This window comes from Periplaneta americana, chromosome 16, assembly GCF_040183065.1.
Source record: "Periplaneta americana isolate PAMFEO1 chromosome 16, P.americana_PAMFEO1_priV1, whole genome shotgun sequence".
NCBI classification, from domain to species: Eukaryota; Metazoa; Arthropoda; class Insecta; order Blattodea; family Blattidae; genus Periplaneta; species Periplaneta americana.
In genome coordinates this window covers 122390603-122418380 of record NC_091132.1, presented here as the reverse complement: position 1 = coordinate 122418380, position 27778 = coordinate 122390603, and the positions used below count along the sequence as shown (strand labels likewise).

The 27778-nt window shown below is 35.3% G+C and overlaps 2 protein-coding genes across 4 annotated transcripts in view; one reads left to right on the top strand and one right to left on the bottom strand.

Moving 5' to 3' along the window:
• The window catches only part of nAChRalpha4 (nicotinic acetylcholine receptor alpha4), a 647992-nt gene extending 643378 nt beyond the window's left edge, over positions 1-4614 (bottom strand). For both annotated transcript variants that reach the window (XM_069812978.1, XM_069812979.1), the window contains exon 1: positions 4385-4614. In XM_069812978.1, the coding sequence (XP_069669079.1) occupies positions 4385-4585 (201 nt within the window). In that variant the 5' untranslated portion in view covers positions 4586-4614. The remainder of the gene's footprint in view (positions 1-4384) is intronic.
• The window catches only part of LOC138691194 (glucose dehydrogenase [FAD, quinone]-like), a 177845-nt gene that overhangs the window by 83131 nt on the left and 66936 nt on the right, over positions 1-27778 (top strand). The window lies entirely within an intron of this gene.

Sequence of the window (27778 nt, the reverse complement as noted above, 5' to 3'; positions counted from 1 at the left end):
GTGAAATGTATATTTCGCGTTCATTTTGAAGTGTCTACCTCTTCATTTCACGCGTTTTACGGGTTATTAGGTTATTTGCATCACCAGGTTTCGTGCAATATTTCAACATTGCCCGGTAAGTTTAAAAATATAATTTCATTATTTTTACCATCCTCGTTCTTCAAACTTCTGTTCATGAAAAAAAAAATACTTTTTGGCAATATTTTTCTCTCATAAAAAATCGTGAGTTACACGTATTTCACAATTTAATTAAAATTTGTTTGAAGAAACGTTTCGATTATCTAACTAAATTAATTTATAAGTATACGCTGTTAAAATTTTATCATAAAAATCGTAATAAGTTTATATTACAGACACATAATTATGACACAAGACGAAATATTAATTCAACTTTAGTAGAACCTAAATGTCTCACATCTGCTGGTCTAAAGCATAGCATTAATTTTGGCCCTCGGTTGTACAATGCTTTAGCTATATTACACCCAGAACTTCTAACATGTAACCCACTAACATATAACAAGAAAATTAGAAACGGGTTAATGTCTTCAATTTGATTAATTTCTATGTGTATGAATTAATCAACCTATATTATATTTTTATTCTATAATATATATATATATATATATATATATATATATATATATATATATATATATTGTCCTACTTTTCACGTGCGATATTATTCTTCTCTAGTGTTAATATTATAATATATAATTCCATTGCCGTTGAAATTTAAATTTTAGTTCCTATTTCATTTTTTTTTCTATATTTCTCTCATATTAATATTGTATTACATAATTTCTATAACTGTAATTTTAATTTTATTTCCTATTTTATTTTATTTTATTTTATTTTATATTCCCTTATAGGCCTAATAATATTATATCTGAACTGCGACCGAACACGAGCGCTGCTCATTCGGTCTCAAATTTTGTTAATACTACTGTATCTCCTTTTTTATATTGATTGTATTACTTTATTTCTATTTCTCTTATGTGTAATTATATTCTTTATTCTGTATATTTAAATTTAAATAAAATAAATAAAAATAAATAAACAATTCTCAAAGTTTAAGTCCTAATCCTGGAGATCTAGAAGTAGGAGTGCTTTGTTGCATTAAGTGTATTGTAAGTAATTCCATTATGTAAAGGGTTTTGTAATTATCGTATATTAAATAGTATTATTTTAGTAGTACATCTTAAGTTTCATTTAGGCCAATAAATAATAGCGCCCCACACCATAGAATTAGCGTACAATCACACCAGTTTATTAAACCTTGTCGGACCGTAAAGGAAACAACTTTCGCAATGTTCATATTTTATATGTTGTACAATATTATAGTACAGTGAAATATTAATTTTCCTATCAATTTTTTCTATTGTTCTATTAAAATTACAGCATATAGCCTATTAACATGATATATCCTATAGGATACTTTGTCAATTTAAGGGTTAAATGAGGGGATAGCTAAGTGACATTAAGCCGAGGTATGGGATATGGTTACTGGGTTAGTTGAGCGGATTATATAAGTGATATGAGGTCGAGGAATGTGAAAATAATTTAAGTACGTGGCACGATCCCACGAGAAACTTTAAATCAACTTAAACAATTTAAAATTTCTGATGCAACGATTGCTGCCATAGGATCTCATATGTTAAAATCATCCTTAGCTATAATTAGTAATCATTTGTACCCAGCAAACTTTTATTGTAAATGATTTCCTATGTTTTCTTATCATTTATCTTAATGTTTTCTTTTTGCTTTCAAACTGTCACACAATTGGTTTTAATGATTATTCTTTACGAATTGATTAGTAGGCCGATCTATTCGAACCCTGGTTAAACGAGCGTTGAGGGACTTCCGTCGATTTTGGAATAGACACCGACCCACTTATGTATACTATTTTTAATCACTACCATAAATATCAAGCTAAATTCATATCATCCGATCATGGCCACAACACAAGAAGATACAATATTTCGCTCCCCCTCATTGAACCAAAATGTAAGACTGAAGCAGATCTAAGGCACAGTTCTAATTACGGTCCAAGATTATATAATGGTTTTATAAAGAGGAATCCTAAACTAAAATTATTAAACAATACATTATTAAAAAAACAAGTGCTTGAACTGTTTCTGAAATTATAATCACGTAAATTCTTATTCTTTATTTTTTTTCTGTCAATTTAACAATGTTGTATTCTTAACTTAGTATGTTTATGTATAGGCTATGGTACCGTTTTGTTCATTTGTTTTTGTTTGTTTTTTTTTCTTATTCTTTTTAAAGTTTATGTGTAATTACATTTAACAGTTTTAATCAGATGATGATTATTATTATTATTATTATTACTATTATTATTTTATTTATTATTTTATTATTATTATTTCTTCTATCCAGTTTTCATTATTGGTCATAACCGACCTCAAGCATCTTGCTTTTTCGGGTGTGACCCAGTTACTCTGTATTTATACAATAATTTGTAATATGTAGACTATTTGACTATGAGATTTGTAATCAATTTCGAATTTTGAAGAATATTCATATACGAGTATTACAATAGTATTGTAAAATCTTTGTTATTGTATGTAATTTTTGCTTGCAATAAAAATCTTGTAAATCTTGTAAATTTCAATTAAGAAACACGCCAAACGAACTATCTTTGCACCAAAAACGGATGCTCCCTGGACCAAATTATCGTATTTTATAATTATTTGAATGCAACAGAAGTCTTGCTAAAATCGACGGAAGTCCCTCAACGCTCGTTTCACCCGAACCCTTATTTAGGGCGGCTTTTTTGTTTAAAAAAATTTACTCTCCTGTATATATTGTGGGGATACCGAAGATTCAATCTAATTTAATGTAATACTAACATATATCAAAGTATGATTAATTATTATTCAGTCAATATTGCATTACATATTAAAGAAAAACAAATGAGAAAAAATATTGATGTGTTACATCCTATTTAATCTTGATACAAATGTTTTCGCCTCTAATGGAGCATCTTCAGGTACAAATATAAGTATCATCTAAAATCAAGAATCACGAGAATTACTCCACGAAATTAGTTATACACGATTTATGACTCCACGTTTGATAATATTAGATTTTAATTTGTATAGCTTTAGTATTTTAATGATTTTATTGATAACACAATACATTTGAGATACCATACAAGGGATGTACTTAGTATGGCTAAGCACATTCACACTGTTTTAAAATACATTTGTTTTTAATATTTTGACAGGACATTTAATGTTGGTATAGATAATATTGTCACCATGTCATATTTTATTCTTGTCAAGGCAGTTTCAAATGTAAAGCTTGTACTGTAATTGATTTTAGATGATACTTATATTTGTCCTGAAGATGCCCCATTAGGGGCGAAAACGTTTGTATCAAGATTAAATAGGCTGTAACACATCAATATTTTTTCTCATATGTTTTTCTTTCATATGTAATGCGGTGCTTAAGCCATATTGACTGAATAATAATTAATCATATTTTGATATATGTTATTAACACGAAGCTTAGCTGAACATTTATGATCATGATCATGAAATTAGAAATAGTGAACAAATTAATATTCCATATTGTAGATTACACAAGAGCAATACAAACTTTTTAATTATGGGGATGAAATTATATAATAAGCTCCCAAGTCAATATTATAAATTACCAATCAATAGCTTCAAAACTAGATTTTACAATTGGTTATTAAATAATCCTTTTTATTCTATTGCTGAGTTTTTCAACACAAATTTGTATGAAATTGTATTTTAATAAATAAGTTTAATTGCAATTTAGTTAAGTTTTCTTTAATTTAAAAGTTTCAAATTATTTCATGTTTTCATTGTATTATTTAAATTTTACTGTTTCTTTATTAGAGTTTTTAAAAAATGTATTTATATGTTTTTCAATGAATTCTGACGAAGCCTAAAACTGTATGTCTAATGGCCAAATAAATTGAATTGAATTTTCCAACATGAATTGTAAAAAATTAATTTAATGTAGTTAATAGCTATTAATTTAAGCTATTAAAATAAAATTCAGCACGCAATATTACGATATGACTAAGAATCAGAGGTGAGTGAAAGGGTACTCATATGTATTTCATGGAACCAATTTCTGATTAGGAACTGGGGTGTAATATATAGTAACGAAGACGAGTTGAGACGAGATTTATAAACGTTCAACGCCGGCAATAAAATAGATACATTTCACTATGTATGTTGGAGAATCGAACACAGGCCTTCCAACAGGGAAGACGCCATGTTACATACATTTAAGCATGACAATTGTTACACAGAGGGGCGCACTCGTAGGGGGTCGATCTGCAGTTCTACTTTAAACGCTGACAAAATGTCCGTCACAGCGAGCTTACCACGTCTATGAGTTGGGACAACTTGAGCTTGATGCAGACCCTGAGGACGTCCGACGTGTTGACGACGGGACGCACCAGTTTGTTGTAGTTGCTGAGGAGGTCGTCGTACAGGCGCTTGGCGTCGGGGTTGCCCGCCACTGCCCCGTGCACCACCAGCGCCGATAGCACCCAGGCCCTCAGCGCATCCCCGGCACACACCATCTCGTTACCGCGACGTCATCCCTCGCACTGACGGGCCGCGGCGGCGGCCGACGCCGAGCGTGCGCGCCATCTGGCGTCGACACCTAGCGGCGTCCAGCCTTAACTACCTGTGCCGCCCTTTCCGAAACTGGGCTAAACAAATCGAGGGTTTTCATACTTTCTGGAGTTTTAACATCTCAACTCTTTAGGGGCTCTTACAACTTCACTTTAGCGAAATCCTTTCCTATATTCGCATTTCGATTATTGTGACTTTTGTTAAGTGACCTAAGTTCTAAACTGTCAGTCAAGTTACAGCGAGTTCAGAATATGTGCGTCAGATACGTATGCAACATCCAACGATATGATCATATATCACCGTCCTTCGCAAGTCTTTCGTGGCTCCTACTTAAAGAACGAAAAACCACAGACTACTATATACAGTTACGAAGCTTGGGATGATTTTTTGCCAACGAGTTGCATTTCTCGCGATAGTTGCTAGCCGCTTGGAGCGCTGTGAGTATAGGAACAATAGACTGTGTCACTGCCATCGTGATCTAATACAGGCCGTAAGGCAGACCATGTGACTCGCTTAACCTGATTACGAAGGGCGGCGTTTCAACCATATAAATTAATTGGAATGCATAAAAAGTAACATATATTTCTCTAAAATGTAGTGTAATTGCATTAATAAAATTTAAAACAATGATTAGGAGACACTTCAAGCATAATTCCTTGCGAGTTAGGGTGTAATATTATTTTTGGTGTGAAAATTACGTTGTTCGTATGTGTAATAGATCTACCTGCCTATATTTCGATTAAATATTGCGAAATTCTTGTACATTCATTTATGCACGATTCAATAATTTTTAGTTGCACCGCACGATATGTTGAAATTATAGGTTATGTTTACTGTCCGAGTTGCCCCTTTCTGTCTAATTTTAGTGGTCTCCAATGCCCTGCCATTCATATGGAAATATTATAGGTTATGTTTACTATATCTTATATTCCTAAATTCGCAATTATACATTATAATTAAGCATAATGTATGTATGAAACTCCGCACATTCAGTTTGTCTGTATTTTAATACCACAATTGAGTACTGAATTATTGTATTTATCTACTACTTAAGAGACGAAGTAACAATCGTACGTACACTAATTTCATAAGAGTGGTATGATGAATTTTCTGTCTTTATCAAGGAAGGTAGATTTGCTATATTAAAATCACAATATAAAATCTTTTTTATTAATCCTCAAAATAGCTTCCATTCTAAACTTGTATTGTTGACGCGAACAGATTATGTTAACATGTAAAATTCTCTTCACATTAAAATAACACAGTTTTGTAATTATTTCTGCAACATATTATGCAAAAAGAAGTAAACGGAACTTATGGACACATTACACTAAATAAAACTTAGCAATGATAAGCAATAAAGTTATAACATAATATTTCACTGAGCTCCATACACTGAAATAGAAAACCCGATCGAAAAAGCATTGACTGTGCCGTATTTCGCATTGTGAAAAGCTATGTAAACTGTGAAATGTTCGTTATCGGTTGTAATAAATGTAAATGACTAAAATACAATAATTTGAATAATAATAATATGGGACAAACGTTTGTAGTACTATAAATTGTAAGAAAAATAGGTTAGAGTTATCCTTCTTCCGAAAGATCCAGGAAGGTGAGTTTACAGAATATAATACAGTGGGTGATCAAATTATTAGGGACACTTGGTAAAAGTAGGAATTTCATCTTCAAATTCACATAAAGTACAAGTAATTTGGATTTTCTCAACTGGAAAAGCTTTATTACTCTAAATAGTGTTTTATAAACAATATTATCACATATTTAATTGTGTAATAATGAATATGGAACGGAATAAACAAGAAAACTAATATTTTGTCACACAGCCCTTTGCAGCAATTACAGCATTAACTCTATTTGGCATGCTAGAAGTGTATTGGATACAATTGTTCTTAATTTCTTGACCGTGATGCCTCACATTGATCAGTTTTTCTATTAAACATGTTTTATTTGTAATAATTTCTGAATGAATTTGCCTCTTCATTAGCTCCCAAATATTTTCAATCCGATTAAGGTCCGGAGAGGTACCAGGCCAATCCATAACCTCAATTTTGTTGTGAGACAGGAATTTTGTCACCTTATTTGCCTTGTGACAGGGCGCAGAGTCGTGCACGAACACAAAATCACCATCTGGAAACCATTCACGGACTTGTGGAAGAAGCCGTTCCTTCAGCACCTTTATGTATTGATATTGTCTCATCATTCCTTGAACAATATACAGACGACCATGACCACTAATCACAGACCACACCTTGAGGCTTAGAGGATGTTTAACAGTCTTCATAATACAGTCATTATTGTACTTTTCACCTTTACGCCTTCTAACGAACACAGATTTGTCAGCAAGTATCTGTATGGTAGATTCATCTGAAAAACACACCTGAAAAAAGAAATAAACAGTACATAAAACACATTTGAACAAAGTAAAATTGTGACCAACAAAGAACTCATGTGAATGACAAAGAACTCACTTTTTTCCAATCATCCACAGTCCAAGATTGATGCTGCTTTACCCAAGAGAGACGCTTCTTCATCATGTATGGTTTCAGGAATGGTTTCTTGATTCGAGTGCGACATGAAAACCCAAACTCTTTGATCCTCCGACGGGTTGTCATAGAAGATATGTTGATTCCAGCATCTCTTATTGGCGCCTTTCTATGTAGAAGACTGTTAAACATTATCTAAGCCTCATGGTGTGGTCTGTGATTAGTGGTCATGGAACTGGTCGTCTGTATTTTGTTCAAGGAATGATGAGACAATATCAATACATAAAGGTTCTGAAGGAACGGCTTCTTTCACAAGTCCGTGAATGGTTTCCAGATGGTTATTTTGTGTTCATGCACACCTCTGCGCCCTGTCACAAGGCAAATAAGGTAACAAAATTCCTGTCTGATAACAAAATTAGGGTTCTGGATTGGCCTGGTAACTCTCCGGACCTTAATCCGATTGAAAATATTTGAGGCTAATGAAGAGGCAAATTCATTCAGAAATTATTACAAATAAACAATCTTTAATAGAAAAACTGATCAATATGTGGCATCACAGCCAATAAATTAAAAAAAAATTGTCTTCAATGCATTTCTAGTATGCCAAAGAAAGTTAAAACTGTAATTGCTGCAAAGGGATGTGTGACAAAATATTAGTTTTCTTGTTTATTTCATTCCATATTCATTATTACACAATTAAATATGTAATAATATTGTTTATAAAACACTATTCAGAGTAATAAAGCTTTTCCAGTTGAGAAAATCCAAATTACTTGTGTTTTATGTGAATTTGAAGATGAAATTCCTACTTTTACCAAGTGTCCCTAATAATTTGATCACCCACTGTATTTATTTTATGAAAATAATATATAAACCTTATGTATTTCATATTTAAATAGTGGAAGGAAGGTGTTAATTTTTTTCAAAAGAACACGATATCAAAAGTACAATACATATTTTTATGGTCTGCTAGGGAAAGAGTCTGTGATGAGGCGATAGTAGCGATCCTGGTGTTGAACAACTATCTATGGATGCATATTTCAACTGTTTACGTTTGCATATTTAGTAAGTATTAAGCTTCGTGACTGTATATACTAGACTGTGGTTTTACCATCTCAACTCTTTAGGGGCTTCTACAACTTCACTTTAGCGAAACCCTTTCCTATGTTAGGCCTCTACCTGAGAAAACAGCTACTACAACAATAACAATGGTACAACATCCAAAGCTAAGTAGTATTCGAACCCATGACTGTAGCTCCATTAAATGCTAACACTGCAAGTTTTAGCCTATGCGAAGGAATGTGATTTTGTGGTGGTTATTTTACCCCTATTTAAGTGCTTATTTTATCATGATTTTTATGAATATTTTGTGGTAATATAAAGGTTTGGGTTAAAATTTCATGAAAATATGAATGAAGATACGGTACACAAAAATACAGTATTATGTATGCAAACAAGACGAAGATCATGGTTATATGAATAAAACTAAAGAAAGTAAACTTGAGAATTCGAAATGAACAGCTTCAAATACTTGGTGTGTACTATAATCAGTAACATGAGCTGCTACCAGGAAGTCAAAAGAAGGATAGCAATGGCAAAGGGAGCTTTTAATAGAATAAGGTGCATATTCTGCAGACTACTGACTACTGAAGTGCTTTGTGTGGAATATGGTATTGTATGGAGAGAAATATGGACATCACGACGAAGTGAAGAGAAGCGACTAGAATCATTTCAAATGTGAATATACAGAAGAATGGAACGTGTGAAATGGACAGACAAAATAAGAAACGAAGCGTGCTAAAAAGAGCGGCTGAAGAAAGGATAATTCTAAAACTGATCAGTAGACAGTGGATGCGGGATGACTTATCGTTGAATGTAGGTGCACATTTACTATATGTTATCTTTTTCATTCAGATCATTGACTGAACAGGTTTTAAACGTAAACAGTCGACGTCAACATGCTACTGTATCTCCGTACAGTCAGAAGGAAAAGAAAAATAAAGAAAAATAATGTACTGTAGTAGCCTACTGTAGTACATACCTTGCAAGTTCAGTCCTCGTCATCATTGATGCAATTACCAGCGTTGCAGTAAACGACGATATATTCTCGTAAGTTGTCGAAGCTGAATCGTCTTCGCCTATCGCTTAAACAGTTTTTGTATCGAGATAATTTCTGAAGAAAAACTCTAAAATGGAAATCACTCAATTTCTTTAGAGGAATATTTGCACTGAACATCATGTTGCACGTGTCGTTTAGACTTGTACAACTAAATGATGATGATGATGATGATGATGATGATTATGATGATGATGATGGTTCCTCAGATTTCATTTCAACGCATATCCTGTGCGATGTATTGTTGCAATGTTTCTCTATAGCCAGAGTTGTTCTGGTTTTTATTTCAATATTACATACATTACACACAATATTGTCTCCGTTAATAACATAAAATGTCACTCTCATACTTCTTAATTGCATTTCGTATCTCAAGCGAATTTAACGTTTTGACTTCGACATTATGAATGGATCAGCACTACACTATTCAATTCGTACTAAATACTTGAGCAGGATAACACAACTGCACACATTGTGTTGCAATGTGGACCGGGATTCCTTCGTTATGTACGCTGCTGTACTCGCCAGGTACACAAAAGACGAACGACGCGGCACGTGCCATATACTCCGATACGAAACAACTTCACTTTTCCTTAAGTCATCTCGCATACACTGTCTGCTGATCAGGAAGAGAAAAAGGAATTGGATGGGCCACTGGCTAAGAAGAAACTGCCTACTCAAGGATATATTGGAAGAAATGGTGAATGGAAGAAAAGTTCGTGGCAGAACAAAATATCAGATGATAGACAACATTAAGATGCATGGAACGTTTATGGAGACTAAGAGGAAGGCGGAAAATAGGAAATATTGAAGAATACGGGTTTGCAGTTAAATACCTGTCCTTCAGCAGAACACTATGAATAAGTGTAGGCCTACAACAATATGAGAGGAATCCAGTTACTAATTTTAATTGGTACAAATTTCATTATATTTCAATATTACGAATATTAAATTACATAAATATTTTAAAGTAGGCCTACTTCCAATCACAGCTTAATGTCACCTTACACATATTTAGAAGAAGTACTGAAAAATACTCTGAACAATCCACAAACTGGGGCGAGTTCAATCTGATCCTAAGCGGAATATCTTACACCGGTTTACAGCACTTAACTATCCTGCTCTTAAATATAAAGTCTGAAAAATATAGATGCTTGTCTACTGATCCGAAGCTGCGATCGAGCGTGGATTCGATTCCCGACCAGCCTGATTACATGGTTGAGTTATTTCCGAGGTTTTCTCCAACTGTAAGGCGAATGTCAGGTAAACTCTTGGCAAGTCCTCAGCCTCATCTCCCGAAATACCATCTCGCTATCACCAACCCCGTCGACGCTAAGTAAACTAATAATTGATACAATGTCGTTAAATAAACTAAAAAAGTAGACAGAAAAGAAAGTCTCCAATCTATTTCACTGTGGATATTTTATTATATAATATATGAAAATGAAAATTAGAGTGGATCAAGTCTATCTCTTTAATACGAGTACAGTAGTGGCAAAAAATCCCGGACCGACTCTTCTAGCTGATTTCAGAGTTACAGATTCAAATTTTGCTAGTCACAATTAGTCTTGTATAATTAATTGTAACAATGGAATTTATTGCATTTGTTCGAAAATGTTATGTTTTATTTAACGACGCTCGCAACTGCAGAGGTTATATCAGCGTCGCCGGATGCGCCGGAATTTTGTCCCGCAGAAGTTCCTTTACATGCCAGTAAATCTACTGATATGAGCCTGTCACATTTAAGCACACTTAAATGCCATCGACCTGGCCCGGGATCGAACCCGCAACCTGGGGCATAGAAGGCCATTTGTTCGATTCTTACAGTCTTTTGTTTCCTTCAGTGCCTCAAACTTACAGACGAAATAACTTTGAGAGTTTTATTTTCATCTGGCATCAATATTACATTTCTACTTCTATTCGGCAAAGGTAACCGCGTATTTTTACATTAAATAGCAGTACATACCTCTGGCTTCACTATCCATATTAAAATAACCACAGTTTGACACAATACTCAGCACAGGATTCTTTTGTATCAGCTACAAGGGTCGGTCCGGGTTTTTTTTTTTTTGCCACTACTTTCTCACTGTAGTAATCGTCCTTTTCTAAAATTATTGTTGAACTTTATTCAAAATTGTGTTTACTGCCTCGGTAAAATTCCTGGATCTCCTGAGAGATTCATCGTCCTCAGAACTTCAGAATGTGTCCATGAAGGTTTTCTTTTAAGAGACCAAAGAATTGAAAGACTTCGCCAACTGAAATTTTGTGATTCTCTCATTTTTGCTTCCGACGAACGGATTTGACGAGTACAATCCCTCACCTTTTGTAACGTTAGGATATAATTGTATAGCCCTTGCCAATAGTCTTGAACTTTTCCTTCCTCGGTAATATTACTGTTCTTCTTCCAAGGAAATTATTACAGCCCATGATGGGCTTGAGCCTCCCTCACAATTTTCGTCCATTTATCTCTTCTACAGTCTTTTCCCTATCACCTGGCAATCTTCCCTTTCCATGTCTCCCTCCACGAATTGTAACCACCTCTTTTATTAACTTCCTTATTTCTTCACTCCATCTATCCTTTCATAAAGAATCCTATAGAGCACTGTTTCTTTGGGCACTCCTTTCACTTTTCCCAACGATGACAATAATTGTCAATCGATAATGTTATTAGTAGACAGTGGATGCGGGATGACTTATCGTTGAATGTAGGTGCATATTTAATATATGTTACATTTTTTTCATTCAGACCATTGGCTGAACAGGTTATAAATGTAAACAGACGACGTCAACATGCTACTGTATCTCCGTATAGTCAGAAGGAAAATAAAAATAACGTACCGTAGTACATACCTTGCAAGTTCAGCCCTCGTCATCATTGATGCAATTACCAGCGTTGCAGTAAACGACGATATATTCTCGTAAGTTGTCGAAGCTGAATCGTCTTCGTCTATCGTTTAAACAGTTTTTGTATCGAGAGAATTTCTGAAGAAAACCTCTAAAATGGGGATCACTCAATTTCTTTAGACTTTAGAGGAATATTTGTACTGAGCATCATGTTGCACGTGTCGTTAGACCCGCACAACTAAATGATGATGATGATGATGATGATGATGATGATGATGATGTAGATGGTTCCTCAGATTTCATTTCAACGCATATCCTGTGCGATGTACTGTTGCAATGTTTCTCTATAGCCTGAGTTGTTCTGGTTTTTATTTCAATTTCACATACATTACACATGATATTGTCTTCGTTAATACATAAAATGTCACTCTCATACTTCTTAATTGCATTTCGTATCTCCAAGCGAATTTGTTTTGACTTCGACATTATGAATGGATCAGTACTACACCATTCAACTCGTACTAAATACTTGAGCAGGATAACACAACTGCACACATTGTGTTGCAATGTGGACCGGGGTTCATTCGTTATGTACGCTGCTGTACTCGCCAGGTACACAAAAACGCAGCACGTGCCATATACTCCGATACGAAACAACTTCACTTTTCCTTAAGTCATCTCGCATCCACTGTCTAGTTATTAGTGTCATTTCACTGACTATCATTTGGCATCGGGTTCCAAGTAACGGACTCGTGTCTCGTCAGCAATAACATTATAACCAGGTTGCGTCGCAGGAGTTCAGCGGCGATCCCCGTCTAGGTTGTGATGGAATTTGTAAATCAGGCATTGTAAAGAGATTTTTGCGGGGTAATCCCGATTACCTCTTTCATTCCACCAACAAAGTCCACATCCCTTTCATTTCATCTCTCATCTGCAATAGTTCAAAATAAGCTCGGCGAAGTCTTTCAGGTAGTAGGTTGTACGCATTTCCGAATATGATTTAGGAAGGGCTTAGGACTCAGGTTTTTGGGATTTATCAGAAGTCTCTGTCAGAACTGAGGCAGGAAGACAGACCTGTCAGCATCATATTCACGAATGTCATACAGACTACCCGCCAGACTGGAACAATAATGATATGTAGGGTGCACAATGTGGCAATATCGGCCTAAGTTCAAAGAACCACCTCGGGCCTGGTCCTCGAAAAGCCAACCAGCGAATTTTCGGGACTTCTATCATGAACACATCTTGAAATAAGCAATATTTTCATACATCTTGATTACACAACTTTTAACACTGTATCACTTCGGAATATGTGTTATATGAATTTCTTGTGTTAAATTTTATCGTACCTGGTAGACAACAAACACACATTCAAAGTATACAGAAAACCCACAACAACAACAACAACAACAACAACAACAACACACATACACAACACTTCCAACCACCCCACACAACACAAACAAGCTGCATTCCGAACAATGGTACACAGACTACTCAACATACCAATGAACCAACAGGATTACAACGAAGAACTAAACACAATCAAATACATAGCACAAGAAAACGGATACAACCCCAACATAATAGACAACATAAAACGTAAGACAAAACACAATCACAAAAAACATAAGAATACAACAGAAGCACAAGAACACAAAAAAATACATCACACTAACATACGAAAACAAAAACACACACAAGATTGCAACCTCATTTAATAAATTAAATTAAAACATCTGCAACTGCAGAGGACGGCTGGTCACTCAGCTACGTATGACACTATTATACTGAGCTTGTTCTAGTCCAGCATCGAACAGCACCACATCCACAGTATTATTTCCATAAATATTTCTCAACCGTTGATGGATGCGAATTAAGGACTCGACCTCCGAATTCAGGAATTTGGTGAGAGTTTGCTGGTTTAATCTTACACCAATGTCGGCCATTTTGTTCCGTATTACCACGTTGTCATCTGTCGACTGAAAAAGCACTGACTTCAAGAAAACGCATACACACACATATATATACAGGGACATCATTTTATTTTTACTTCAATTTTTATTGTACCTGAGTTTTTTAATGTACTTCACTCCCACCCCTTCTACTAATGAAATTCGAACTGTCCTCCACACAGAATCAAGGCTACATATAGTAACCAGCACTGAGTAAGTGAGTATAGTACGTTACAGAAATATGTTCGCGTTTTCCAGTGACGAAAGAGCTTTCAATATTGAATCATATTTTCGCACAGGTACTGTCCGTTTGCCTGCGTCGCATCCCGATTTCCCCCACCTGCTTCTCCTCGCTCCTCTGTAAAAGCTCGGCTGTCTTAGCTCTTTTCTGAAAACATTAATTTCTGTTAGGAATTGGACGTCTACGTAATATTATACAGTTGTTTAAAATAACTTAAATAAAAGGGCCTCGTTAAGTAATTGTCACGTGATTTCCTCCCTTTCTACGACCCTACGACACAACCACTTGGACGGACAGTAGATAGGATGTCTGAGTAATTTTATCTTTTCGGATCGGGCAGAAATGAAGACTGAATTTACAGTACGTAAGGTACTCTTTTATAGAGAAGGTACAGAATTATTTCAACATCAGTTTCTAGTACGAAAGACGAAACTGGTAATTGGAATTAGGTATAATAGTCTATAGTGCGATAGTATGCACATTAGAACTGAAGCCTGTATCGAAAAGAACGGCCACCATTTTCAAAAATGTGTTTAAATGTCCATATAATGGTTATTTTTCAATTTAACTTCAATCTCTATATTGCACGCTAATGTGCTGTAGACATTATAATATACACTGCATAATGAATACGTCCACATGGACAGCTCAGTTCGTGAGTAAAAACACTTATTGTTAATAGTGTACTGCATTTTGATTAAACAAAAACCTAATGAAAATGATCAAACTCAAAAGCGTAATATTTCCTAGTTTACGTAAATGGATGAACTACTTTTCTTCCCTCCTATACCTAGTAAAGTGATTTGTTTGTATATGTCGCCAGTATCATCAAACTCCAGTCGTGGAAGGGGGTAGCAAACGGCGTTGATCCAGAGGTACAGGCAAGTTAATATTAAAAATGTTAGTAAAAATAAAATGATGTCCCTGTATATACAGGTTGTTTAAAAAATACGGGGCATAATTTCAGGTATGTATTTCCCACATGTAGACAATCAAAATAGTTCATTACAACATGTGTCCGGAAATGCTTTATTTCCTAGTTATGGCCTTCACAACATTGAAATTCACCGAAACGTTTTTCTTTCCGCAGGTCGTTGCCGTCAAAGGAGACATTAAGAGGGCACTCTGACAGTTCATTCCGAGGCGAAGGTTACATTCAGTGTTGTGTAGGCGTTAGACTGTGCGACATGTATTCAAATCAAGAGCTGGCAGAGATACACTTCATGTACGGTAAGGCGGACGGCAATGCTGCGCTGGCTCGTCGTTTGTACCAGGAGAGGTACCCACAGCGACAATGTCCAGATCGGAAGACATTTGTACGTCTCCATTACTGTCTGTGCGAGTATGGAAAATTTAACTCTCCTGGCTTGGGAAAGGGACGACCAAGATCTACAACTCCAGAAGTACAGGAGGAGATTCTGGAGGCTGTGAACATGACTCCTTCTATCAGCACACGAAGGGTAGCGTTGCAAGTCAATGTTCCTCATACGACTATCTGGAGACTGTTTAAAGAGTATCAATTGTATCCTTATGATTTGCAACGTGTACAGGCCCTGTCACCAGCGGATTACCCTGCACGAGTTAGGTTCTGTCAGTGGTTCTTGCAGCAGTCAATGAGACATCGATGTGAGGTCTGTATTCAAGCAGGAGGTGGACATTTTGAACATCTTCTGTAATGACAACGACCTGCGGAAAGAAAAACGTTCCGGTGAATTTCAATGTTGTGAAGGCCATAACTCGGAAATGAAGCATTTCCGGACACATGTTGTAATGAACTATTTTGATTGTCTGTATGTGGGAAATACATACCTGAAATTATGCCCCGTATTTTTGAAACACCCTGTATATTAGCATTACAATGGACCTATGTATTTTCGTTTTCATCCCCTTGTGACTGAAGGACAAACCTTGCACTGAACTGCTTACTGTCCAGTTCCTTTACAATATTTTACTCAATATTTATTCGTTGAAACACATTGTCTCCGCTATATGCACTAAATATCTTAACTCCCGGGACCTTCATACAGGGGTAAGGGGTATAAGTGCCTCCTTTTCACAGTCGTCGGGGACAGTCTACAGAATCAAAAAATGTCCATACAACATAGGGTCAAAACTTTACAGTTTTCCCAGAAAAAAAAAAAATTATTTCCTTACTTTATTCGCGTTATACTGCTTATCGTTACTAAAATTACGAAAACAATTACATCAGTAGATACATCTAGCAAAGAGTTAATATTATTTTAAATAAACATTTGTGTGTTCTATTACGTTTTCGTGAAATTAAATAATAATACATGCTTAAATTTGTTAATATTCTGGCATGAGAGACGTGGCAACGTGGTTAGCAGGATTCATTTGCTGATAGTCCGTAGTCTGCACAGACGTACAGATCAGCTGAGTTCAAGCTCCCTGTCCATAGCTCTGCTGCCGAGCTGATGGCAGTTCAGTACAGGGTATTCGATAAACAACTTACAATATCATTCACAGTCCAGGAATATCGTGATATATTATTAATTTATGAAGAAATTCGTCGTATTTCAAGTGCGACAAGAAGGATGTACCGTCAAGTTTTTCCGCAAAGAAGGTTACCTATTCAACGTTTTAACTTTCTGCCTTCATCAATTCAGTTTCCATAGTTCCTTAATATTGTTCCCAAGTAATCATGATTATCCGCAAAAAACATTTCTCAACTATTTATTAGAAATTGGGAGTCTCTTACCCCGTTTCAAAAATCACACAACCAGAAATTTCTTTAAAAATGATACTGCATTTCAAAAGTGGGAGAGATTAAAATTTTTTCATTAAAAGTTCGTGTGATTTTGTGCAGTAAACCATTATTGTTTATTTTTTAGACCTACAATAAAAATGGAGCAATGTTGTTAAATAAAATGTAAATTTAACATAATGTTCTGTTATTGAGATTGAAAGTTTGTATCTGCTGCTCGTTTTATATAAACAACAATTGTTCTGTCCGCTTTCGCATTAGAACAGAGCATCTGTTTTGCACTGGTATGTCTGTACCCGCTTTAGCTGTACTGTGTGTACTTGTAAGCCACCCCCTCTTCCTCATCTAGCAACGTTGCAAAACGTCTAATATTGTAAAATTGAATAATTAGTTAAATATTTCAATTAGAAGAAAAATTGTGAGAACATTTTTATCTTCCTTATGAGGTACTTATACCCCCTTACACCCTGTATAACACCGCTTCCTTAAGATCACTGTAATCCAGGGATGTCGAACAGCGCTCTCAAACTGTGAAACGATTAAAACTGTTTCCTACCAAAGCTGAACTGAAACGACAGTCAGTCAGCTCGCTGTAGCAGTGTTCTGTACGCAGTGTGTTTATCAACTTTGGCGGCTGGTATGGATGTGGAACGACGATTCAATAGTGAGTGAACAGATAAATATTTATTTATCTTAAAGGACGGAAAGGCACATTGCTTAATATGTAGAAAGGAACTTGGATACATTGGCCATCATAATATTAAAAGGCATTTTAATTCTACACGTCATGCTGAAGCTTATGGACCAGAAAAGTTATCCGGTTTCACTCGTGAAAAGGCTGTAGAAGAATTAAAATCAAGACTGAATTCAGAAAACCTTTCATCATCATCATCATCATCATCATCATCATCATCATCATCATCATCATCGGGTTTTCGTAGAATAAGCTTGGTTCGTACTAGCTACAAAATTTGTGAAATTATTGCAACGGCTTCAAAGCTATTTACTAACGGTGAATTTGTGAAACGCTGTCTCATAGATGTTGCAAAAGGGATATGTCCGGAATACGTTAATGATTTTAAATCTATATGTTTGTCTCGTAATATTGTTGCAGAGCTCGTAACATAAATGGGAGATAACTTGGAGAAACAACTGATAGCAAGAATGAAAACTTTCACTTGTTACTCACTATAGCTCTTGATGAAAATACCGATCGGAAAGATATGGCGCAGCTAGCTACAGTATATTCATAAGGAGTGTCGACTCAGATTTCAATGTTTGTGGAGATCTTATAGATGTCATTTCACTAAAGGATCGAACTAGAGAAGGAGATATTTTTGAATCTGTAAAACTATCAAAAAATTTCAAGTCACGCTAAAAGTAATTAATTTTATACATGAAAACAGTTTACGTTTACGAACTTGAAGTTGCACTGCTACAACACATACACACAAAGTTGATATTTTAAACATAATATTAACAACATTATTATTATGATTTATTTCCGTCACTAACGAACAACATTCATGGCATGACCCAGTAGATAAAACTCTATATTATTATTATTATTATTATTATTATTATTATTATTGTCATCATTATTATTATTATCATCATCATCATCATTATCATAATTCATCCTCATGTAGGCTACATTCTTTGTTTATCAGAGTTCATCAAGTGCAAATCTAAACTGAGTTCCTAATCAATTGGTAAGATGTATAAAAGTTATCAAAGTACCAGCCGCTGCAGTTTCGTTTTTGTTTACTATCATTCGGCCGGACTGCCTGCTACCTGTGTTCAACCGTTGCATGGTAAGGGAGGAGTGAAGGCTCTGCAGTTCATAGCTCGAGAGCGCTGTTCGACATCCCTGCTGTAATCGGTGTTTGTCTTATGCTGAGTGTAAAAAGGGACTGCATGACGTAGACCAATAGCCACAATCCTATGTGCATGTAACTTGTTTTTTGTGTGGGTTCAGAAACCGCTAGCTCTGATAATATTCGTTTATGAAGGAATGGTGTAATTTTACCATAATTTTGGTAGGAATTTTTAAAGAAGGGAATGAACTTTCTGGATTTTCTACAGCGCGCGACACTGAAGGTTTTTTGACGAAAAAAGTGAAAAAGTGGTCTAATTTTCAAAGCAAAAGTAGTCTGGAATATGAAGAATTCATGTGAAACGTCAGTTGACTTGAAAACATATTAGAAATTAAGTAAAGATTGGAAGGAATTTATGTCTTTAGTTAACCTAAAAGTGATTATTTAACACGTGAAATAAAGAGTTAGAAAACTTAACAATTTAATTCAAAACGCACATTTCATTTCACTCAATGTATGAAAGGCATACAAAAAGCCTAAACTAACATAGCCTAACCTGTTACAGTTTCGTATATGCAAGGGATATCAAAAGCCTAAACTAATCTAACCTATCAGAGATTCATGTATGAAAACATATTAGAAAGTAAGTAAAGATTGGAAAGAATTGATCTGAGTAGTTAACCTAACAGTGATTATTTAACACGTGAAATAAAGACTTAGAAAACTTCAAAATTAATGCAAAACGCACATTTCAGTTCACTCAGGGTATGAAAGGCATACAAAAAACCTAAACTAACATAACCTAATCTGTTACAGTTTCGTATATGCAAGGCATATCAAAAGCCTAAACTAATCTAACCTATCAGAGATTCATATATGAAAACACATTAGAAAGTAAGTAAAGATTGGAAAGAATTTATCTGTGTAGTTAGTCTATAAATTATTATTTAATACGTGAAATAAAGAGTTAGAAAACTTGAAAATTAATGCAAAACGCTCATTAATTCGCTCAGTGTATGAAAGGCATACAAAAAGCCTAAACTAACATAACCTAACCTGTTACAGTTCCGTATATGCAAGGCATATCAAAAGCCTAAACCAACCTAACCTATCAGAGATTCGTATATGCAAGGCATATCAAAAATCTAGACCAGGCCTGCACAAGGTTTGCGCTCTCCGAGCCGGCTCACAGCTCATGAGCGGAATGCAGATATTAGCTGCGCTCTGTATAAGGGTGGACTGGAAGAAGGGGTGATCTCGTACAAAATATACACAAAAGGAAGTACTATTACGAGTGCTTATGAAATGAATTCCCGTTCAGTGTTTGCAAAACTATCTTGGACTATTATTAATTAATAAAGAAATATTTATTTTACAGAAGTAATAGAAATTCTATAGCAACTTAAATGTAAAATATCGTTTTGTTATATCTTTATTTATCAGTACATCAAAACGAGGTTTTATGCTGTTGGCAGCTGAAAGGAACAGTAGCCTACTGATCATAATGAAACATCGGTTACAGATGTTCGATATCTGCCTTTATTAAAGTTGATTATGGAAACCAGTTGCTCATATATATAAATGTTGAGCCAAACATAGCAATCATTTTCACAGCCAGCCTGTGTAGTCGTGGATATTATTGCTAATGTTTAGTCTTGTAAAACTCAACCAGACTAGTAGTATTATTCAAACGATCTTTAGCCCTTAGGTCACATTGAAGATCAATAAGTTCGAGCTGTAAATTGTTAAATGTTATGTTCCGTCTTTTAGATTCCTCCATACTGTAGTGTAGCAGTAGGTAAGCAACGTGAAACAGTTACTGAGAATAGGCCTACACACTGCACTACACTAGATGGTCGTATCCCTCTCCTCTACCTACAGCAAGTCTATGTCATTCTGACGTATCTTTCTCTCCGTTTCGGCGAGCGGTAAACACAGCTCTCCCGCTCCGAAGGAGCGCGCGCGCTCGTTGAGCGCTGTTTGTGCAGGTATGATCTAGATCTAGACTAACCTAACCTGTCACAGATTCATATATGCAAAGCATACGAAAGCCTAAATTAACCTAACCTAACCTGTCACAGATTCCCCCACCGTAGAGCTTAGAAAAATGCAAGTTTGAAGTTTCAGCATGTTATAGAGGAACCGACTTCTTTTCCTGGTAAGGTCTGCCGGTATGTACCTACAAAACGTTAGATGTTTGTACGTCAATGACATGTTGGAAACCCCAGAAATTTATCATCACATTGAACGCTTTGAAGCTCTTGAGCCACACGACACTCCGGCTGTTGTATATAGGCCTACTACTCACTCAGGCATAAAGAATCCTACTGAGCAGACGAGCATTCGAGGTCACGTATGACATATCACTGACCAGAACAGTCTAAGTGGTTTCGTAAATTTGGAGACATCATTTTTCAACAAACTGCTGGAAAGCCCAATCGATACATCACTACACTTGTCTTGTCAAATTATTTCTTACTCGCTAAGGCGTCATTTTGATTAATATTACTAAAAAAGAGCAGAGAAACTGATCCATGAGAATTCTACGGGAACAGTATGGCTTATGGTCCACGGAGAAAATAAATTTACCAATACTTGGAAGGTGATGCTGACAATAGAATCTTGTAGTGTAATTACCAGGGAAAGGAAGTTCATGCCCTAAAAGCTTGAAGAATATGTATGCATTTATGCCGTAAAAATAGATAAAATATGCTACAAAATATGCATTGTCGGTCTGAGATTATTTTAACAGAATAATAAGGTATAGGTAATTTACGTTTAGTCTATGGATTTTGAAGTGCTTGCCTAATTGCTGAATGCTCCATTTATGCTGTTACAGTTCACAACTAAGCAGTGACGTATGTTTTCTGTTGTCATTCTTCGCCTGTTGTCTCTCAGCATAGCTTTGTAGCGCGAAAAAATTCATTCTACGTCAAAAGAAGTAAGAAGAGCTTGCACAAAAGCTGTGAACTGTTCTATAGAAAATTTTGTTGGTTTTTGGGGTGTCTTTCCTTCGAGAATAGCTTGAATTTCTTTAAGTTGATAATAGCCAGGGTTTTTGGAAAGAATATTTGCTGTTTTCTCGTTCACTTTATCTCCTACATTTCCTGGAACTGATGATAAACTGGATGTTGTTCTATCGAAATCTGCTAAAGACTGCAGTAAAGGAATACCAATTGCTAACTTGAGAGGCTCCCTATGAGGGCGTTATCGTTACGTTCAAAATTCATCAACATAAATTAGTCGTGTTTGCGAGGTTACAAACTTTTAAAAATGAGGGAAAGATAAATAAACATACATAATATGCAGTTTCCCTGCATAAATGTTAAAATATGATGCTTTTATAAATAAAAGCAAAATATGCACTTTTATGCACAATAAAAGTACGCCCTAATATCATTGTATTCAGAAATTTGTGATTCATGTAGATAATCTTTCAGCATATTCACACAACGATAGAAACAAATATGCAAATGCATGAACTTCCTTTCCCTAGTAATAACCAGAGCTAGGAAGTTCGTACCAAAGCAGTAGATTTCAGTTGAGTACAGCGAGGATTATAGATGTCACCCGCGCCTCGCCCTGCTGCCGCTCGCTACAGATGATACACAGTATGTTCACAAACAACGCATAGTGGCATTCTGTGGATCTGTGTAGAGTCGTGGATAGTTTTGAAAAATATTGTTAATTTATAATAATATTTTAGGTTCTGAACAAAGTGAACTATTCGGTTATTATTGTATTATTTACGTAATGTCAATATTATACATGATTCCAAAATAGTAAACTCATCTATTATTAAATAATTATGCAAACAGGAGTGTGTAACATGTTTACTATTTTTCCCTATTATTCTTCGTAAAATGTTGACGTCTCGTGCTGCTATGCATTCGGTTGCGTTACAGTCCAAGTACAACATCGGAATTACGATAAGAAATTCCTAGCTGGCATTACAATAGAAACGAAACACTTTCTTGAAAAATATTGTAGGTTTATTATTATGTCTCACATACGAGATACACTTTTAGTAGTTGTTCTCCTAGTGATATAATAAATATTGTCCATGTTGAATCTTTCATACACTACTTTTAACACTTGAATTTAAATAATTGATTAAATGGCGATCTTATTCGTGTTAATTATGTAAGCATGTGTGGCTTACAGCTGTTTGGGTGCTACTTGACACCATCCTCAAAGCCTACTAGATCTCGGCGCTATCTCAACTTCGCTGCCTGTTGTATGGGTGCGTTCGTGTGATGAAGAGTTGTGTCAAATAGTGTGTGTGTGTGTGTGTGTTCTGAAATTGATCTGTGCGTTGAGAATTTGACTGCGGTGTGTTTTAGTTTGTCTGTATATTTCATATTATTCTAGTGTGTTGAGTTTTTGGTTTTTGGATTGTATGTGTAGGATATCCATGTCTGTATTTATGTTACTGTATGTGTGGTTAGCATTAGTTATGTGTTCGGCATATGTAGATGTATTGTGTCCTCTGGTTATTGCTCAATTTTAGAACACACACTTCTGATCTTTATATACTTTCTTCTAATCGTATAATAGTCAATTAAATCCCACTCGAGTTTTGATTTTCTCTAGATAAATCAAAATCTCTAGTGAAATTACTGTTGATAATCAACAGTTTTAACCATGCCTTAAGGAAGGGGCAGGCAATTTTGTAGTTTGCTGTCTCGAGTCACGAATTTACCCGTTCCTGCCTTATGACAGTCATAAGCCTGTATAGAATGGGAAGGAAAATGTTGGTTTCCAACATCTGGGACCGAACTAGTATTGTTAACATAATGACCCGGGACCGAACTAGTATTGTCAGACTAATTTTGATGAGGAGCTTCGTTGTTAAACAAGATTCCCCGAAGAATATTGGATAAAGAGGGGAAAAGATGAAACTCTGATGAAGCAAGATCAGGAGAACACAGTGGATGTGGAATAACCTCCCAACCGAGCTCTTCGGTAACAGCTTTTTTAATGTTAGCGCTATGTCGATGAGCACTATCATGCTGCAGAATCACTCGATGTAGTCTTCCAGATCATTTTTCTTAAATAGGGATATCCTGAACTAACACCAGCAGATAGTGCGCGTGCACTTTGAGGGATGCGCTTTGCGTGTGCATTTGTTTTCCGATATATAAACATAGGATTTAAGGAGTGGTATTAGTACATTAAATACTCCTGAAAACAATCAAAATGGCAAATTTTTGTAGTGTTTCTATATGTTAAAACCAGGGAAAGCCTTTTGTCTTCATTCAGGTCCCGAAATATTCTGAATATATGCTTTGAACCTTAAAAATTTAACTAATGAAATTGCGCCTCGAAAGTGTTAGCAATTAAACAAAAATAACTACTTCAAGTAAGGAATTGCTGGCTAGAGTTTCATTTTGGAAGAGGGAAAAGTAAATTAATAAAAACATATGCAACCTCGACAGCAAGCTATTTAGCTTAGATTATATTCAGTACTTCTAGGAGTCTCCGAAGTTTACGCCTGCCGTAAACTCTCGATTAACTGACAATACATAGTGAAATCCCTTTTGTGAATAATGTTTTTAATGTGCTGTAGATTAATTATTAAAACCATGTTTTTTACTTCAAATTTTCAAAATCATTCTGCATAGTATTCAAAACTGCATGTCCTTAGCCTACAAAACACAGGAATAATCGTGATACTAGCTACTGCGATCATATTATATCATCATCAAACATTGCATTTGATCTTTCTGCAACTAGAGGAAAAAATTACAAGAAATTCACTCTCGATAGTCCCTCCCCTATAAAAGAACACATTTGTGGTTGCATATCCTGTTTTTAGCGTATGGTACTTACAATACTAATGATTAAAGAGGTAATATTTACTTTCGACAAAGTTCCTATTTTATTTATTTATTTTTTTATTCGTGCACCTCGTTCTCAAAGTTCTCGTTTAGTTCAATTTACTCGTATCTATATTCTGCATACTGCAGATTTCCCCATCCATCTCTTAAGGGGAATCGCTCAGCATTATACAAGTTTACGAGTACGCTATTACTTTTTATTGTAAATTAAATGAAACTATGAGGTAAGACAATACTGAATTATATTAAATTATACTAGGTTATACAAAATAATTGTAAATATCATTTTGACACGCACAAAAAAAAACAACAAGAGGGAGAATATAATCAACTGTGGCATACGACATAATATAGCCCTACAACATGTTGTGCCGCATGGAACTCTCCTGCCATCTAACGGTAAAACTTCGCATAAGATATCCCTATTGTGGCGTCAAGGCGACTGAGTTGTATGCAGTAAGTCTCAGCAGATATGGTTACATTCCTCGGAAGCAATTCATAGTAGATGACGATTTCGTAGTCCACCAGATGCATAATACTAATATGCTTTATCAACATCTTAGGTTATATTTTAGCGTCTGAATGAGATGAAGGTGATAATGCCGGTGAATGAGGCCGGGGTCCAGCACCAGCATTTGCTCATATTGGGTTGAGGGAAAACCCCGGAAAAAACCCAACCAAGCAACTTTTCCCGTCCGGGAATCGAACCCGGGCCACCTGGTTTCGCGGCCAGACGCGCTAGCCGTTACTCCACAGGTGTGGACAATACTAATATTAAGTGGATGTATACCAATTTATTTTATTTTTTTTAATGTCATGTTGAATGTCAGATAAGTTTTATGTGATTACATTAAAATCAAGATTTTATTCAGTCAATCAATTATCAGTTATCAATGACAGAAAATTCTGTTACATTGAAAAGTACAATTGGTAAAAGTTATCTGTAGTAATGTCACGAGAGGTCTGAGATCTGCCGATAAATCCACGAGCGCAACGAGTGGATTTATCTGGGAAATCTCAGACCTCGAGTGACATTTATTAGGACTATTTCGTGAATAAAATAAAAATGTAAATAATATATCCCTAAAATACGATCACAAAATGTTAATAATTGTATATTTACGAATACTTAACCTATTCAGACATTGTGAAGTTGAAATAGATGAATATCGATTACTGCAATAAAGAAATTCGATATTATTCAGTAATGCCAATTGCGAAAAGCGAAATACAGGTTTAACAATGTTAATTACATGTACTGCACTTTTCTCTTATTATTATAACATAAATACATTTTCATTATCTGCTGAAATCATGATTTAATTTAAAATGTTATAATGTAATGACAGTAACCTGATTAATACATTAATTAAATGAAGAATTGTTGAAAACGCAGTTATCTAATCTGAATGAAGGAATGTATTTTTTCAGATAGCCTACAATGGACATGGAATTAGAAGATGAAGATGTATTTTATAGGCTACAATAAGGTTAGGTTACCTATGTGAGCAGGACCAGTGTCAGCTGTGCTTTATTTCGACCGTTACTACGTGTTACAGGAAAGCATTTTTTATAGCTCGACAAACGGATTCTCGCTGTAGTGTGTAAAGGAACTAAAGCTGCATCAACACAGTTCAAAATTCCAATCGCGTATGCATGCAATCTGGGAAGAATATTGAAAGAATCAAGTTTAAAACGTACGTTAAATTAAGATGCATGAAGATTTTGTGTCTACATGGTGCGCCGTTTTGAACGTCATCTTCACTGCGTAAATATATTAATTAATATTAAATATTAATCTTGCATTCATTGCTTTAAAGTTGAAAGAAAAGTTTAACCGTGTAGTTGCATCTTAATGTATTCATGATCATCAATTTACGGGGGAACAGTTGGCGACAATGACTAAACAAAAGAACGACCATGCGATAAATTGATAGCGATAAATCTAGTTGCAAAAATTATCGCAAAGTGTGACTGTGATTGGTTGGAATTCAAAATTTCATTACAATTCATTGGTCGAAAATGGAATGACGTCATATAAACGAAATAGTCACGAATATTTTCGACCTGCCTAGAGGTCATCTTCAGGTGATATTTTTAGCATACAATGTTTAAAAACTAGGTGAGTTTTAAATACATTTGAACACTTATAACCATGTTTGCTTGACATAAATTGGTGGGTAACATACATTAAATAACATATAGATTAAATCTTCCATAGATCATTTTGCGATACGAACATTAAAGCACATGCAATGTGTTTAAAACGTAAATTCAATTGAATTCGTTTAAAAGTTAGTCAATGTTTTATGACTAAAACTGTTCACTATGATGTTGGAAGACTATGGATTATTCTCGACCTGTATAGCGAAAACTTCAGTTGTAATTAAGCAAACATTATTTAAAACTAGATGAATGTTTAAAATACATTTAGCACTATAATAACCTTGTGTGCTTAGCATAAATATTGAAGTGACATACATAATGTTAATTGACATATAGTGATACAATGTTAATCACATATGATGTGTTTAAATATGTAGTCAATCGTTTTAGATTGTTCAGAAAATGTTGACTAAAACAGCTCAGTATGATGTTAAGCTATGAAGAAATGTGGAGAATTCTCAGTCTGAGTCGCCGTGATGAGGCGTTTTTAAGTGCTGTACGTGGAGGGTTTCTTGGCGATGAGGCCCGCTCATCCCGGCGTTACAAGACAGCTTTGCACGGCGATTGCTTTCTTACTAGAGCTTATCCATGCCTTTTATTCTTTATGATGGTGTAAAACAGAGTTTTCCAATGTCTGCCACGCTAAAGTTGTAATTCAAAATCCTGCGGCTCACTCATATAATCTAATCCAGTGGTTCCCAACAAGAGAGGATTTTTTTCATGAAAATAAGTAAAATACGATCTCTTTCAAGGTTGGTCCATAATGATACAAGAGGTGGAACAGATTATATTTGGGTTCTCTCGTTTACACAAATTCAGCATCTCCATTAGACCGTCAACATTTCTCCATTTCGTCATAACTCTACAAAATTACCCGAATGCCAGGTGGACGCGTAGGAGGGGCTGGCCTAGGGACGATTGAGGTTGCCTGAT